This window comes from Drosophila simulans, chromosome X (assembly GCF_016746395.2).
Source record: "Drosophila simulans strain w501 chromosome X, Prin_Dsim_3.1, whole genome shotgun sequence".
Taxonomy (NCBI): domain Eukaryota; kingdom Metazoa; phylum Arthropoda; class Insecta; order Diptera; family Drosophilidae; genus Drosophila; species Drosophila simulans.
The window spans coordinates 11,343,738-11,357,968 of NC_052525.2; the positions used below are offsets into that span (position 1 = coordinate 11,343,738).

Consider the following 14,231-nt stretch of genomic DNA (forward strand, 5'->3'; position numbering starts at 1 on the left):
GTGTTTTTTTGCTTATCGAATCGAAAGTTTAAGCAATGTATCGATATACCCTACATGGGTATCTCGCTCATCTCGACAAAGCCTGCCTATCGATGGACGGCCATCGCTAGTTGCGTGCCGTGGGAAAAACATAACGGGAGCGGAGCAGCTGTTGCCTGCTAATTGAAAAAATAAACGCAAAATTGTGAGTTTCGTGTGGAGTTTGGCCAAGTGAAAAGCGTTGGCGGGAGGCGACTACTACATCACAACAAATCAGTAGCAGCTGCAATACGACTCACCCGACTCCACAAAGATAGTTTAGTGACACAATTCGGTACGTGCGATAGGGCGAGGGGCAACTCAAAAGTTCAAAATCTCAAGTATCTCAAGTAATTCCGCATCGTCGTGTTCCGCCCACCCAAAATTATGCACATTGAGGATGCCAAGTGACGAGAGAGTAGAAGCGACGATGTCCACGGTGCGCCTGCCCATTGTGGGCATGACTTGCCAATCGTGTGTGCGCAATATCACAGAGCACATTGGCCAGAAATCGGGAATCCTTGGCGTGCGCGTCATTCTCGAGGAGAATGCGGGCTATTTCGACTACGATCCCCGACAAACGGATCCCGCCCGGATAGCCAGCGATATCGACGACATGGGCTTCGAGTGCAGCTATCCAGGGGAAGCAGCAAATCCTCCCACAACTCCTGCCAGCGCATGGACCACCATACGGGTGGTGGGCATGACCTGCCAGTCGTGCGTGCGCAACATCGAGGGCAATATCGGCACCAAGCCGGGCATCCATTCTATTGAGGTGCAACTGGCGGCCAAGAATGCCCGCGTTCAGTACGATCCCGCCCAGTATGATCCCGCCCAGATAGCCGAGCTCATCGATGACATGGGCTTTGAGGCTAGCGTGCAGGAGCCTCGATCCCCATCCCACTCGCCGTCGCCCGCCCCCGCGTCATCACCCAAAAAGAGGGCAACTGCTACTCCTCCACCTCCTTCATATGCTCAAAATGGTTCGGCAGTGGCCATACCCGTCGAACAAGAGCTACTGACCAAATGCTTCCTGCACATCCGAGGCATGACGTGCGCCAGCTGTGTGGCCGCCATCGAGAAGCACTGCAAGAAGATCTACGGCCTGGACAGCATCCTGGTAGCTCTGCTGGCCGCCAAGGCGGAGGTCAAGTTCAATGCCAATGTTGTGACGGCCGAGAATATAGCGAAATCCATAACGGAGCTGGGCTTCCCCACCGAACTCATCGATGAGCCGGACAACGGCGAGGCGGAGGTGGAGTTGGAGATTATGGGCATGACTTGCGCCTCCTGCGTCAACAAGATCGAGAGTCATGTGCTCAAAATAAAGGGCGTGACGACCGCCTCCGTCACACTGCTAACAAAAAGGGGTGAGTGTTTTTTGTGTGCTTAAGCTAAGTGGCTTTCTGGAACTAGTTTATCCAGAGAGAATTTCAAATCACGTTCTGGGTCATGCACACGAATCGAATTGCGGGTCTAGTAGTCTAGTAGCATTCCACAACAAGTGGCAGTGCCAATTGTTATGCAATATTTATAATAATAAACACCTGGAACGGGGCCATCAACCGATATGCACCTGTTGCGCTTTATTTACCACAGACAGATGTTGGGATATTCTGTTTAAATTCGAACGTAAGGGATCGAATAATGCAATCGGAGTAATGAGAGCTAACAGAAGTAAACTATTGGCAATCGTCGGTTGATGCATCTTATGGCAAATATCAAATATTAATAAGCCATTCTCAAGGGAATTTCGTAGAATGCCCTTTTATTTGCTTTGCATTTCGCGGAAAGCGACAGCTGTTCCTTTTTATTAACCCATTAGCATCGAGATCGAGTGGAATCGGTGCAAATGTTTCTTTTATTTATTGTTCGCTTTTCACAATTTCCACAATTGAAAACGGGCCCAGCAATTGTTTATTGCAACTGATATACTCGATTTGCTTTATGCTCCGTGGCCGGGGGGGTTTAGTTTTTTTCTTTCTTTCCTTTTTTCTGGGAAGGGGGAGGTTCGTTGATAAGAAAGTGCGAGGAACACTAATATGCACACATATATATGTGTACATTATAAACCATACACTACTAACTATGCTTTCAGCAAACAATGCCAGTGGCAACTAGATTAAAGTGCTGGAATCCACAACGCTCGTGTGCGTGGGCAGTAAAGTTATCTGGAGCACTTGGGTGAGGGGAATTCAAATTGGCGAGCCGAGAGGCGGAATATTTTAAATATTCAAGATATTCGCTGGAAACACATAATATAACTAATATTTTGTGGGGCAGCTTGAGTTTTATTTGCCAGATTATAGCGAGTTGTTTTTTTGCGAGTGTTCAGGAAGAGAGATTAGCTGACAAGGGGGGAGCTCAATTAAAATGCGATGGGCGGGCTAAAGAACAAATGAAATGATACGAGCTCTTTGTTTTTATAAACTTCATACTGCCAATCGCATTTAGCAATTAGCATTTAAGCCTTGAAACTGAAAGTCCGCTTGGTCAAAGAAAAATCAAAACAAAAGTGAAAGAGCTACAAACACGCCTCGAAATTCAAGTACATACATTTATATACTTATGCATATATGCGTGAATGTATAATAATTCATATACCCGCGATTGGCGTTCAAACGGGCGAGTAACTAATCTCGCTTTTGTCTGGAAAAGAAAGAGGGAGACCTCTCTCTTTTCAGCTTTGTTGGACTCTTTCTGCTCCGCATGCGTGGCCACGAACTCCACTTCCACTTTGTACACAGCGAGAAATGGGGCTAACTTTGATATTAGCACTAAATAGAAGAGTGCTATATACTTTCGCATATTATCATATAAAATCTACTAATATTTGGAAGCAGAAATCGTACTATATTCAGCATGTTCCTTTACTCGAGTGCTTATGTTAGGCACACACTTTTTCTTCCAGTGCATTTCCAGTTTCATTCACCTTCACTTTGATTTAGAGCTCGACTCCTTTACTTTTGCTTTGCCCCCCAAAAAAATGTTGCTCTTGTCTCGAGTATCTTGATTTGAAATTAGTGAACTAGTGGCGAATTATGCAATAACTTTTGCTTTGAGCCACCACAGTCGCATTGAATTCTGGCTGATTCACGAATATCGGTTTGCATACCTGTAGTTTTGTATGTACTAAGGTGTACGTGCGCCGTTTTGAGAAGCTCAATTGCAAATTCAAAAATGGAAAATGCATAAATGGGGAGCCTCGTAATTATGATTGCAATGGAACTGGTTTTTGTTTTCTGTTTCAGTTCAACTGACTTTTTGCGCTTTTTTCGCATTCGACATGGAGATATGCACACGGTGGAGAAAAGCGAGTGAAACTATTTCGATTAAATGTCACTGAAAATTATTTCAGACATTTAAAAGTGGTGTGAAAACAGCGAGTCCACATGAATATCACTCGCTGGCAGCTGTATGATGGTATATGAGACACTATATCGTTTGTTTTTAAGTTTTTTTTTTAAGTTTATTTGATTATTTTGAACTTACATATACTTTTTAAGATACTTAATTGCATTGTAATCATTTTCGAAAAACAAATACGTACCAGGCATACTTCTGAAAGAGTTCATAGTTGTTTTTGGGCCTGCGAAGTTGGACTTCTGCCATATGGATTGGGCCAATTCCGTGCGGCTTCTTATCATTCAATCAACTAGCACTTAAACTTCATTTAGCTAGCTAAACTTGTTGTTTGCCAATTGTTACTTGGCTTGTTTGCAATTTGTTTGCCGCAAGTCGGTAGTCGAAATTGGGAATGTAAACTGTTGAGCAAAACATATGTTTTCCCCCGATTCTTATCGTCCGGCGATAAGTGAACGACAGAGAAGGAACCACAGGCAATCTCAATTCAAATTGAAAATGTTCTAAAATTGTAACAAACGAATCGCGGGCGATAAGATGCAATAGGCGGGCAAATAAAAGAAAGAAAAAAAAAAAAACTGAAAAAAACTGAATCGAGAGCCCTAGAAAATGTACATTTCGACGACTACTTGCATAACGCATAAGGGTTAGATTAAGATACCTACATATATTACTTATACTACTTTACTTTTGATTCCTTGAAGTTCGAAAAAGCGATTTCGAGTGTACGTACACACGACCCGCATCAATTATCAATTGAAAAGTGGGCGAAGATCGATGAGTAGCACTGATAATTAGCGGCAATTGTCACATTCGGTGTGATCAACCCTAATCCTTCCTCAATTTTTGCACACGACCCATGGTCTGGTGTCCACTGGATGGCCCTCTAATTGAACGATAAATAATGATATCATGGGTTATGTCAGCTCCCAATCTTTGCTATTAAAGCATATTTGCAGATGACTAGGCAGAGATTTCCATAGAAACTCACATTGACATCAATTGAGGGACTTTACCTGGATAAAACATTTTCCCTTTGTCTGATTAAATCATCTTTCACTACACAGACGGCTGGCTAATAAATTGTTTAATAAACAAACCGTTGCTCTAATCTAAACGTAAATTTGCCTAGTTACAGTTTACGCTATGCCGAAACGAAACAGAATGATCTTTTGTTATATTCCCACGTCTGATAAGAAAGTTGAACTAACAACGATTGCAATGAGTAGGCAAAAGTGCAGGCTCACAAATGTTGATAGACTGAAATGTTGTGCCTGCTAATAAAATATAAAAATATTACTAAGCGCAGCCGATGAATAAATCCAGTTTTCTTGGTTTCTATAATTTTTTTTTAAATAATACTTGGCTGGTGGAATAATTAAGTAAGTTACTCATTATAGAACTGTGTAATAAATATGGTATATGGATTTACCCTTTGCAAATGAAGGCAAACAAATAAGACGATGAATGGGAGAACCTACTGGGGGAATAACATGGCCAACAGATTGGAAATAATGTCGAGAAATTCCATTTTGCGGGCCAAAATTGGGGCGACAACATCATGCTCTCTAATCATGTAGAAACGGCAGCGATTCAGTTTACACATTCGACATAGTTGAAAAGTAGCTATCTTATCTACAAATTGTGCTGGGGGGAAAGGCAATGAACCTACAGCTGCGATATTTTGTACCCAAGATTCCCGGAGCCTCTGTGAGCCCCACGGATTTCTCTATAATTCGGCTGCATGATGCGATAGTTTTGGCCACATGTCTGATATATGGGCAAATAATACTACCTTAAGTTGTGTAATGAGGCAAATGTATGTGTATGCATTGCAATCGAATCGATTCAAATCTGTCGCCATCGAACCGGTTGTATGCTCCAATTTCAATACCAGAACAACCGGCATTATTTCCACAAACACTATTCATTTGACGCCAGCGAAAAAGGAAACCCACATGGGTTCCCTACTCCTCTGTCCATGTCTACCATAAGGAAACCCTTCTCCTATAGAGTTTTCGCTGGGGTCTTTGTCAAAACAACAGGAGCGGCCATAAAAGTGATAACAAGCTGCAGAAACTGTGATGAAATTGATATGGCATTCAGATATGCGAGTGTGCACATTCAGATTGAGGTATACATACTCATCGAAATGAAATCGAATATTCCTGAAAAGTGGTAATATATCAATTCCCTAGATATAAGCTTAATTATTTTTCTTGGCTTGCATAGCTATTATCGCTATTATAGATCAGCAGTATATAGCTTTCACTTCAATCAACTGAATCTGTGATAAATATCCTATGTGAATATTCACTGGCCATTCAAAGTGGCTTTCTCTATTATTTTTTGTTTTACGACTGGTTCTGTAAACGTTGCACATGAAGCAAGTCCGGTTTTTTAGTGTACCAATTGAAACGAACTAGGCTGAAATGAGGAGGAATAAGTGAGCTACTACGTCACTGTAATTAACTTATTCAACTAATTTGAATAGATGATATTCAGTTGGGTCTCAGTTAGTTCATTACATAGGCTACTTCCATTTTGATGAATACTTAAACCCATACATATGTAAGATAGCAACTTATAATCTTAATCTTCATTTTTACAGGCAAATTCCGGTACATCACGGAGGAGACGGGTCCCCGGAGCATCTGCGAGGCGATCGAGGCGCTGGGATTCGAGGCCAAACTGATGACCGGCCGGGACAAGATGGCCCACAATTATCTGGAGCACAAGGAGGAGATACGGAAGTGGCGCAACGCCTTCCTCGTTTCGCTAATCTTTGGCGGACCCTGCATGGTGGCCATGATATACTTCATGCTGGAGATGAGCGACAAGGGACACGCCAACATGTGCTGCCTCGTGCCCGGCCTGTCGATGGAGAATCTGGTGATGTTCCTGCTATCGACGCCAGTTCAGTTCTTCGGTGGCTTCCACTTCTATGTGCAATCGTATCGTGCGATCAAACACGGCACCACGAACATGGATGTACTGATCTCGATGGTCACGACCATCTCGTATGTGTACTCGGTGGCCGTGGTGATCGCCGCCGTGCTGCTAGAGCAGAATAGCTCCCCACTGACCTTCTTCGATACGCCGCCCATGCTGTTGATCTTCATATCGCTGGGTCGCTGGCTGGAGCACATAGCCAAGGGAAAGACCTCGGAGGCCTTGTCCAAGCTGCTGTCGCTAAAGGCGGCCGATGCCATGCTGGTCGAGATATCACCGGACTTCGATATCATCAGCGAGAAGGTGATATCTGTGGATTATGTACAGCGTGGCGATATCCTAAAGGTGATACCGGGAGCCAAAGTTCCAGTGGACGGCAAAGTCTTGTACGGTCACTCCAGTTGCGATGAATCACTAATCACCGGGGAGTCCATGCCGGTGGCCAAGCGAAAGGGATCCGTCGTAATCGGCGGTTCCATTAATCAAAATGGTGTGCTCCTCGTGGAGGCCACGCACACGGGTGAGAATACGACGCTCGCACAGATTGTGCGCTTAGTGGAGGAGGCCCAGACGAGCAAGGCGCCCATCCAGCAGCTGGCCGATCGGATCGCCGGCTACTTTGTGCCCTTCGTTGTTGTGGTGTCCAGTATCACGCTGATTGCTTGGATCATCATTGGCTTTTCCAATCCAAGCCTGGTGCCCGTGGCCATGGAGCATAAGATGCACATGGACCAGAACACCATCATCGTTAGTTATGCATTTAAATGTGCCTTGAGCGTGCTGGCCATTGCGTGTCCATGCGCTTTGGGCCTGGCCACGCCCACCGCCGTAATGGTGGCCACTGGAACGGGTGCGATCAATGGCGTGCTGGTGAAAGGAGCCCTAGAGAATGCCCACAAGGTGAGCGAGCGCATAAGCATGCAAAACTTCAACCCACTTATACGCTTTTTGCGCTTCCCAAATATTTCAGGTAAAGACTGTGGTCTTCGACAAGACCGGCACCATAACCCATGGCACTCCGATGACCAGCAAGGTTACCCTCTTCGTCACAGCCCAGGTCTGCAGCCTGGCGCGGGCTCTGACGATCGTGGGAGCCGCCGAGCAGAACAGCGAGCATCCGATCGCCTCCGCCATTGTGCACTTCGCCAAGGATATGCTGAACGTGGGCGCCACACCCCAGGCCGTCAGCTTTGGCAAGAGCAGTCACTTCCAGGCTGTGCCCGGTTGTGGCATCCGCGTCACCGTCTCCAACTACGAGCAGACTCTGCGACAGGCGTGCAACGCCGAAGGGATCATTAACTACGAGAACCTGCATCGCACTCATCCACAGGGTTCGGTGCCGGTGGACAATGGAGCCAGTATCGAACACTTGCTGCCGCACCGCAGCGTACGCAAGTCCATGGAACTGAACAATCAGCAGTTGCTATCCGACTTGGTATTGGATCCGGAGGAAGAGCTCCTCACGGATCAGAAAATCATCGATGGACCCGAGATTCTGGTGCTGATCGGCAATCGCGAATGGATGGAACGCAATGCCATCGAGGTGCCGCTGGAGATCAGCGATTGTATGACGCATGAAGAACGAAAGGGACACACCGCCGTGCTATGCGCCCTCAACGGGCAGCTGGTGTGCATGTTTGCGGTGTCCGATATGGTCAAGCCGGAGGCCCATCTTGCCGTCTATACACTAAAGCGAATGGGCATCGATGTGGTGCTGCTCACGGGGGATAACAAGAACACGGCTGCCAGCATAGCCCGAGAGGTGAGTGTCCAGCGTGCTAACAGCAATACTGTTCCTAGGCTAATAAACTTATGTATATTCATTAGGTTGGCATCCGAACCGTGTATGCGGAGGTTTTGCCCTCACACAAAGTGGCCAAAATCCAGCGGATACAGGCCAACGGTATCCGCGTGGCCATGGTGGGCGATGGAGTCAACGACAGTCCGGCGCTAGCGCAGGCAGATGTGGGAATTACGATTGCAGCGGGCACGGATGTTGCCGCCGAGGCATCGGACATTGTGCTGATGCGCAACGATCTGCTGGATGTGGTGGCCTGCCTGGACTTGTCCCGCTGCACGGTGCGTCGCATTCGCTACAACTTCTTCTTTGCCAGCATGTACAATCTGCTGGGCATACCGCTGGCCAGTGGCCTGTTCGCACCGTACGGCTTCACCCTGCTGCCATGGATGGCGTCCGTGGCCATGGCCGCCAGCTCCGTTAGCGTGGTATGCTCCTCGCTGCTGCTCAAGATGTATCGCAAGCCCACGGCGAAGACGCTGCGCACGGCAGAGTACGAGGCGCAGCTGGCGGCGGAACGCGCAGGTGGCTCCGAATACGAGCTGGACAAGCTGTCCCTCCATCGCGGCCTTGACGATCTGCCCGAAAAGGGCAGGATGGCATTCAAGCGGTCCAGCACATCGCTGATTTCGCGCATTTTCATGCACGGCAACGGGGGCATCACTTCGCCGGATGGCAAACACGAGGAGGGACTGCTGGATCCCGAGGAGCAGTATGATGGCCGCACCAAGATCGTGAGGAGTCGCTTCCATGCCAATGACAGCACCGAACTGCAGAAGCTGTGAGCTAAACGATGGCAACTAGCAAGCTAGCAACCACAATCCAACCGAAGACCTTAAAACGACAAATTTTCAGTGAAATTATTAGCGGACTTTAAATTGAACCAGTAAGAGAGCGAATTATAAAAACCTATGTACATATTTGCAAATTGTTTTGACAAAGGTTGAGCACTAGGATCCTAGGGTTATCTTTGTACTACGTGGCAGTCTAATATGAGTTTGTGTGACTCAACATAAGGGAAAAGATATAGGTATCTTAAGAAAGTATTCTCGGTATGTAAATATATATATATAGCTTAATCACAAAGTCATTCGCTTTCATTTTAAGTATGCTTTTTTGAACTACTGAGGTGCCTTTTTATGTTAAAGCAATTAGATACTTGTCTTTCCTAACTTTGAGAACTACAAACGTTGTATTGGAGATTGTTGAAAACAAAGATGACATTTCGCTACCACTGATTCTAGAGATCTTTTGTTCCGAAATCAATTTGTGGCCGGTTTTCCATTTCTTAGACCCGCGCACCCAAACCGTCCCACTTTTCTATATAATTGTTATTTTCCTATATTTTTTTTATTTTATTAAGAAACCTACAACAAAAAAAGTTCGATACGACAGCTTCTTCTTTCCCACTTGATTATATTATTATTATTATTATTATTGTATGCAAACATTTTTTTTTTGTTATAATCGTAAGTGCAATATTTTTATTATTAAGTTCAACTGAACAAAGGCAAAGGAGTCCACAGACCAGGAGATAAAACCCAGACATCAATCATTGAAATATTGTTACTCATTGTTAATTCACATTATCATATATATCCACATATGCAAAGGTAAAATAAATCAAAAGACGAAAATCGAACAAAAAGATCATTTGACCCCATATCGGCTTTAACACTTGTAATACCAATTGGGCACAAGCGCATAAGAAAAATTGAAACGCAAAAGAACGATTAACATTCTTTATGTGTAACTTTATTGTTAATAAACAAAAAGCACTGATGTTGTACATATTGTATGAATAAAACGATAGATGCGGAAAGAAGAGTCCCCATACCAGCAAATTGCATCGGAAGTTGTTTTCTAATTAGGCAACTTGATCACATCAAATTTTGAATATTTTTTCCTGCAGTACGAAAGTCCATTGGAATCGAACATATATGGTGTCTCCTCGATGCTTCAAAATGCATTCGTCATTTGCTGTGTTTCTAATTTATAATGAATGAGCGTATTACAACATAAGAGTGAATTCCCGACTTGGTCAGGAGGATGTCGTGGAAAAGAGGTTACTTCCTGTGTAACTAATCGTCTACCTTTGGCTAGTTAAAAAAAAAATCGAAATCGTAGATAGTTTGTTGGGTGGTGGTGGTGGTGGTGGGTATGGCCTTAAATCTCACACCTGACGGATTACACTCGCAATGTGATCAGAGATCAATTCATCCTCCTCTTTCGTCGGCTGGGTCTTTTGCTTGGGAAAAACGTGTTGATCGTCCTTGAATTTACAAATATCCGTGATAATAAATGCATCGTTGGATGGAACGGGCAGGAAGACGACATTCAACTTGTTTTCTAGTGCATAAAATAGATCGTCTTCGTCGGCCACCTCCTTCTCCTCCTCTGATGAAACTTCTTCCTCCTCGTCATCGTCATTTCCAGATTCACTCTCGTCATCCGATTTGCTAGCGTTGTTGGCGGTGTCTTCGTCTTGGGTACCACACAATGGTTCCGGCACACCTTCTGGCCGATGGCCAATCACCTGTACGGATAGCTTCCTCATGTTATTGCCGTCAATACCCATAACAAAATCAATGATCTCATTCTTTTGAAGCGTGCGCAATACATCAATCTGGCGCCGTCGACGATCGAAGAGATAGTGTTCGTTAATGATCTCGTCCCAGTTGCGATTCATTTCCGTGCTCAATGCCATGTCCGCCACCAGCTTCAGCTTGATCAGCGAGTCGCGAGTGTGTTCGTATTCATCCTCAGGCAGGTGGCGCAGAATTTGCAGCATTTTGGCTCGGAACACCTCGATGCGGCCCTCCACATGGCTGGACGTTGTCTTTGTTTCCTGTGAGTTAACCATAATGGAATAGCCAGCAATGCCGTAGTTGACTCTAACAGTGGCGCCCACATGGTAGCCCAGCTGCTCCTTGGTCCTCAATTGGTCAAACAATGGTTCGTCCACGAACATCATCAACAGATCAAGAATGCTCTCCACACGAACGGTATTGGGTCCGATTTGATAGAAGTTTGTGATCACCGTGTTTGTATCCTGCTCATTGAGCGCATGGCATCGGATAATACTAGTTCCCACCGGCAGCTTTACGGTAACATCGTCCAAGTAGTGTCCACGGTCCCTGATCTGCTTGCAGTTGAGGCGACTTAGCAACGAGTTCATTACATTGTGAGCGGACTCCTCCGTATAGTTGCCCTGGATGAGAGACTGGATGTATAGTTGCTTGGGGAACTCCTGGGCAAACTCGCGCATCTCCTCCAAAGTAATACCGTTTAGGCACTTGTACTTGTCGATCATCAGCCAGCGGACTCGTTCCAGCACACAGAGACGAACATCTCTGAAAAATGGCGAGCAAGATGTATAGTTTAGTATCAGCATTGTGTAATTTCAGGGATTTCTTACCTGTTCAGTGCCTTTGGCTTGATCAAAGTGTTGAAAAAGGTTTTACGCTGGTTCTTTACGAAGGCAGAAAGCATATTTTCGTCGAGCGTCTCTGCCACATGGAGCATGCCTTCGGCAATGGCTTCCACGATGAGATGCAGTTTTTCATTGTAGCCGCAGACCTTGAGGAGCAAGCCCTTTTCGATGGTGCTTATGGTGTAAGAGAGTCCGGCGCTTATGGCTGGATAAAGTTCCTCGCACACATGGAACCTGACCATTTCCTCGTAAAGTGAGCACATGGCATCGCTGAACGAAAAATTACGTGTTAATATATGAGAGGAACTTAGAAAACGACGCATATGTATGTACTTACTTCTTGGCACTTTGCCGCGGCAGCGGCGAGATAAAATAGAAAGCCATTTGGGCTTCAGGTAAATCGAACTTATCGTCCTGGCGGAACCAGAGCTCGCACGTGTCCGTCTTGATCAGCAACTTCGGGGATTCGGGAACTTCCGGCTTTCCCATCGAGTGCCAATGCAGTGTGAAGTCTTCCGTGACAAATTTATTCGGCTCGGGCAAGAACAATTCCGGAAGGGGCTTCGAGTCCTCCCACAGCTTGCGCCACTTCTCTGGCATTGGAATGGTGGCGTACTCGGTGCCGAACCACTCTTCTGTCTTATCAAAGGCGGAGACACCTTCATACTTTCTGCGTGAGGTCACCATCAGGTTGAACTTCATCTCATTCAGGTGGCTAATCAGTTCTTTGAGATGCTCCTCATTGTACTCATAGTAGAGCTCCTTGCCGGTGAGAATATCTTTTGGTGGGAAATACTTCGAGTTCAACACCAGCTCCTGTACATTGTCAAAGGCTGGACGCTGAGCATTGAAACGGAAACCGGTTTCCTCGATGCGCTGTTGCTCCTCGTAAACTTCCTTCATGGAACCGCAGTTGGAAAAGAGCTTGACGTAGGCAAATGTTGCGGCCAAGACCTCGTCCAGATTCTTAAAGCCCTCGTCGGTGAGATAAATGCAAATGTTAAACAGGGCATACATGGAGTTCATATCGAAGCCGTTCTCATCGATGCCAGCAATCAGTTGGAGAGCCCATAGGCGGCGTCTCAGGTAGGAGCACAGGCTGCCACGTCCCTCGTAGCCCAGAAGATACGAGAGGAACTGGTCGGGCTTGCTGCGGTAATACTGACGTACATTCGGCAGCACCCAAGTCAGCTCCAATTTGGTCTCGTTCTCCACCGGCTTGACGAAGAAGACCTGCTCGTGGAACTCGGCCTTAAAGGCGTCCTTGTAGTTGAAGCTGCTCAAATCGGGAGCCTTCACGTCATTGTGCGGAATACCAGAGAAGTGGCTCACCACGAGTGCTTCCAGCTCATCGATGGGCATACGAGCCTGCAGGCAAACGTACATGCGATTGGCGCCATAGTGCTCCTTGCGGATCTCGTGCAAAATCTTGTGCAGCTCCGCATCGTCAACGTTCTCCTTTAGCGACTTCATATTGCCCCAGGCAAAGGTGCCGTGGGGGAAACCTTTGGTGGCCAAACTGGCCAGCAGTTGATCACGCCTGGTCTCATCATCCTGAAGAATCTGCTGGAACTCTGAGTCCACGGCGCTGCGCTCGCGTTGCATAGCCTCCTGCTTCATCAGGGGCGCCTTCATCAGGGCCGTAAAATAATCTAAACTGGAGTCCAGATGCTTCTCGGCTACCTCGAAATAGAAAAGCGTCTCCTCGCAGTCAGTGTTGGCATTGGTAAAGCCGCCGCATTTCTTAATATGTGCATCGAAAATGTTCTCCTTTGGGTACTTCTCGGAGCCCATAAAGATCATGTGCTCGAGAAAGTGTGCCAGTCCCTGGTATTTTGTGGGCTCAGCAAAAGATCCATAATCAATCAATAGGGCGCAGGCGGCCAGTTTCTCGTCACCTTCCTCGCTGTCCGTTTCCTCGCTGCTCTCACTATTGGTGGAGGTAGATGAGCTGGAATCGCTGCGTGAAGTCGTGGAACCGCTGGTCGACACGCTCGACTTATTCGAGGACGACTCGGATGTGGTAAAGCCATCGTGTGGCATGGGACTGGGATCAGAGACAATCAACGCATGCAATCCATTCCCCAAGAGCAGAGTCCTAAGAGAATAACAACCATTGAATCCAGTTCAACTGGGTTAATAGCCCGCAACTTACTTGTAAAGCTTCTTGTCCGTTTCCGACTTGTCCGGTGTGTCCAGATACTTGACCTGGTCGGTCATTTTGCACAACGAGCTGTATGTGATCGCCCGTACGCCGGCTAATTGAGTAATTGGGCTCCGGCGTTTCGTACGTACGTGAAATTCGAATCTCCTGAACAACTGTGCGCTGTATCGCTGCCAGAGCATGCAAAACTCGAATGAGAATAAGACGTATCAGAATCCGTATCAACTGTGATCGGATCTATGGAAAATCCAGATGGAAAAAATCACAGGCTGTCCAATATCCGACGCAAAGGCAACGAATTTATATGTTAACCATACAAGCTATTAATCGAAAGACGTGGGTTTAGTGATGGACCAGGTGCTTGGGTGTCGCCTTATCGATAACGCCGCAAATGTGAAATGGTTTGTGTGACGACGGTATTTTTACATATAGGGAAATGAAAATTGGAATAAATTTAGTGATGTACGACAGTGTTCTTCATAGCTAGTTGATTAGTAATTCAG

General features: G+C 46.1%; 2 protein-coding genes across 2 annotated transcripts; one reads left to right on the forward strand and one right to left on the reverse strand.

The window, feature by feature from the left end:
• Nucleotides 1–71: 71 nt before the first annotated feature.
• Nucleotides 72–9,975, forward strand: LOC6725725 (copper-transporting ATPase 1). The gene is made up of 4 exons (XM_039297897.2): nucleotides 72–1,388; nucleotides 5,993–7,233; nucleotides 7,304–8,095; nucleotides 8,161–9,975. Exons 1-4 carry the CDS (start codon nucleotides 419–421, stop codon nucleotides 8,914–8,916), a joined length of 3,759 nt encoding a protein of 1,252 aa, XP_039153831.1. The 5' UTR covers nucleotides 72–418; the 3' UTR covers nucleotides 8,917–9,975.
• LOC6725726 (nardilysin) lies at nucleotides 9,865–14,202 on the reverse strand. The gene is made up of 4 exons (XM_002105671.4): nucleotides 13,720–14,202; nucleotides 11,902–13,662; nucleotides 11,550–11,834; nucleotides 9,865–11,484 (listed from the first exon to the last, which is right to left on the reverse strand). Exons 1-4 carry the CDS (start codon nucleotides 13,908–13,910, stop codon nucleotides 10,305–10,307), a joined length of 3,417 nt encoding a protein of 1,138 aa, XP_002105707.2. The 5' UTR covers nucleotides 13,911–14,202; the 3' UTR covers nucleotides 9,865–10,304.
• Between the last annotated feature and the right edge of the window lie 29 nt (nucleotides 14,203–14,231).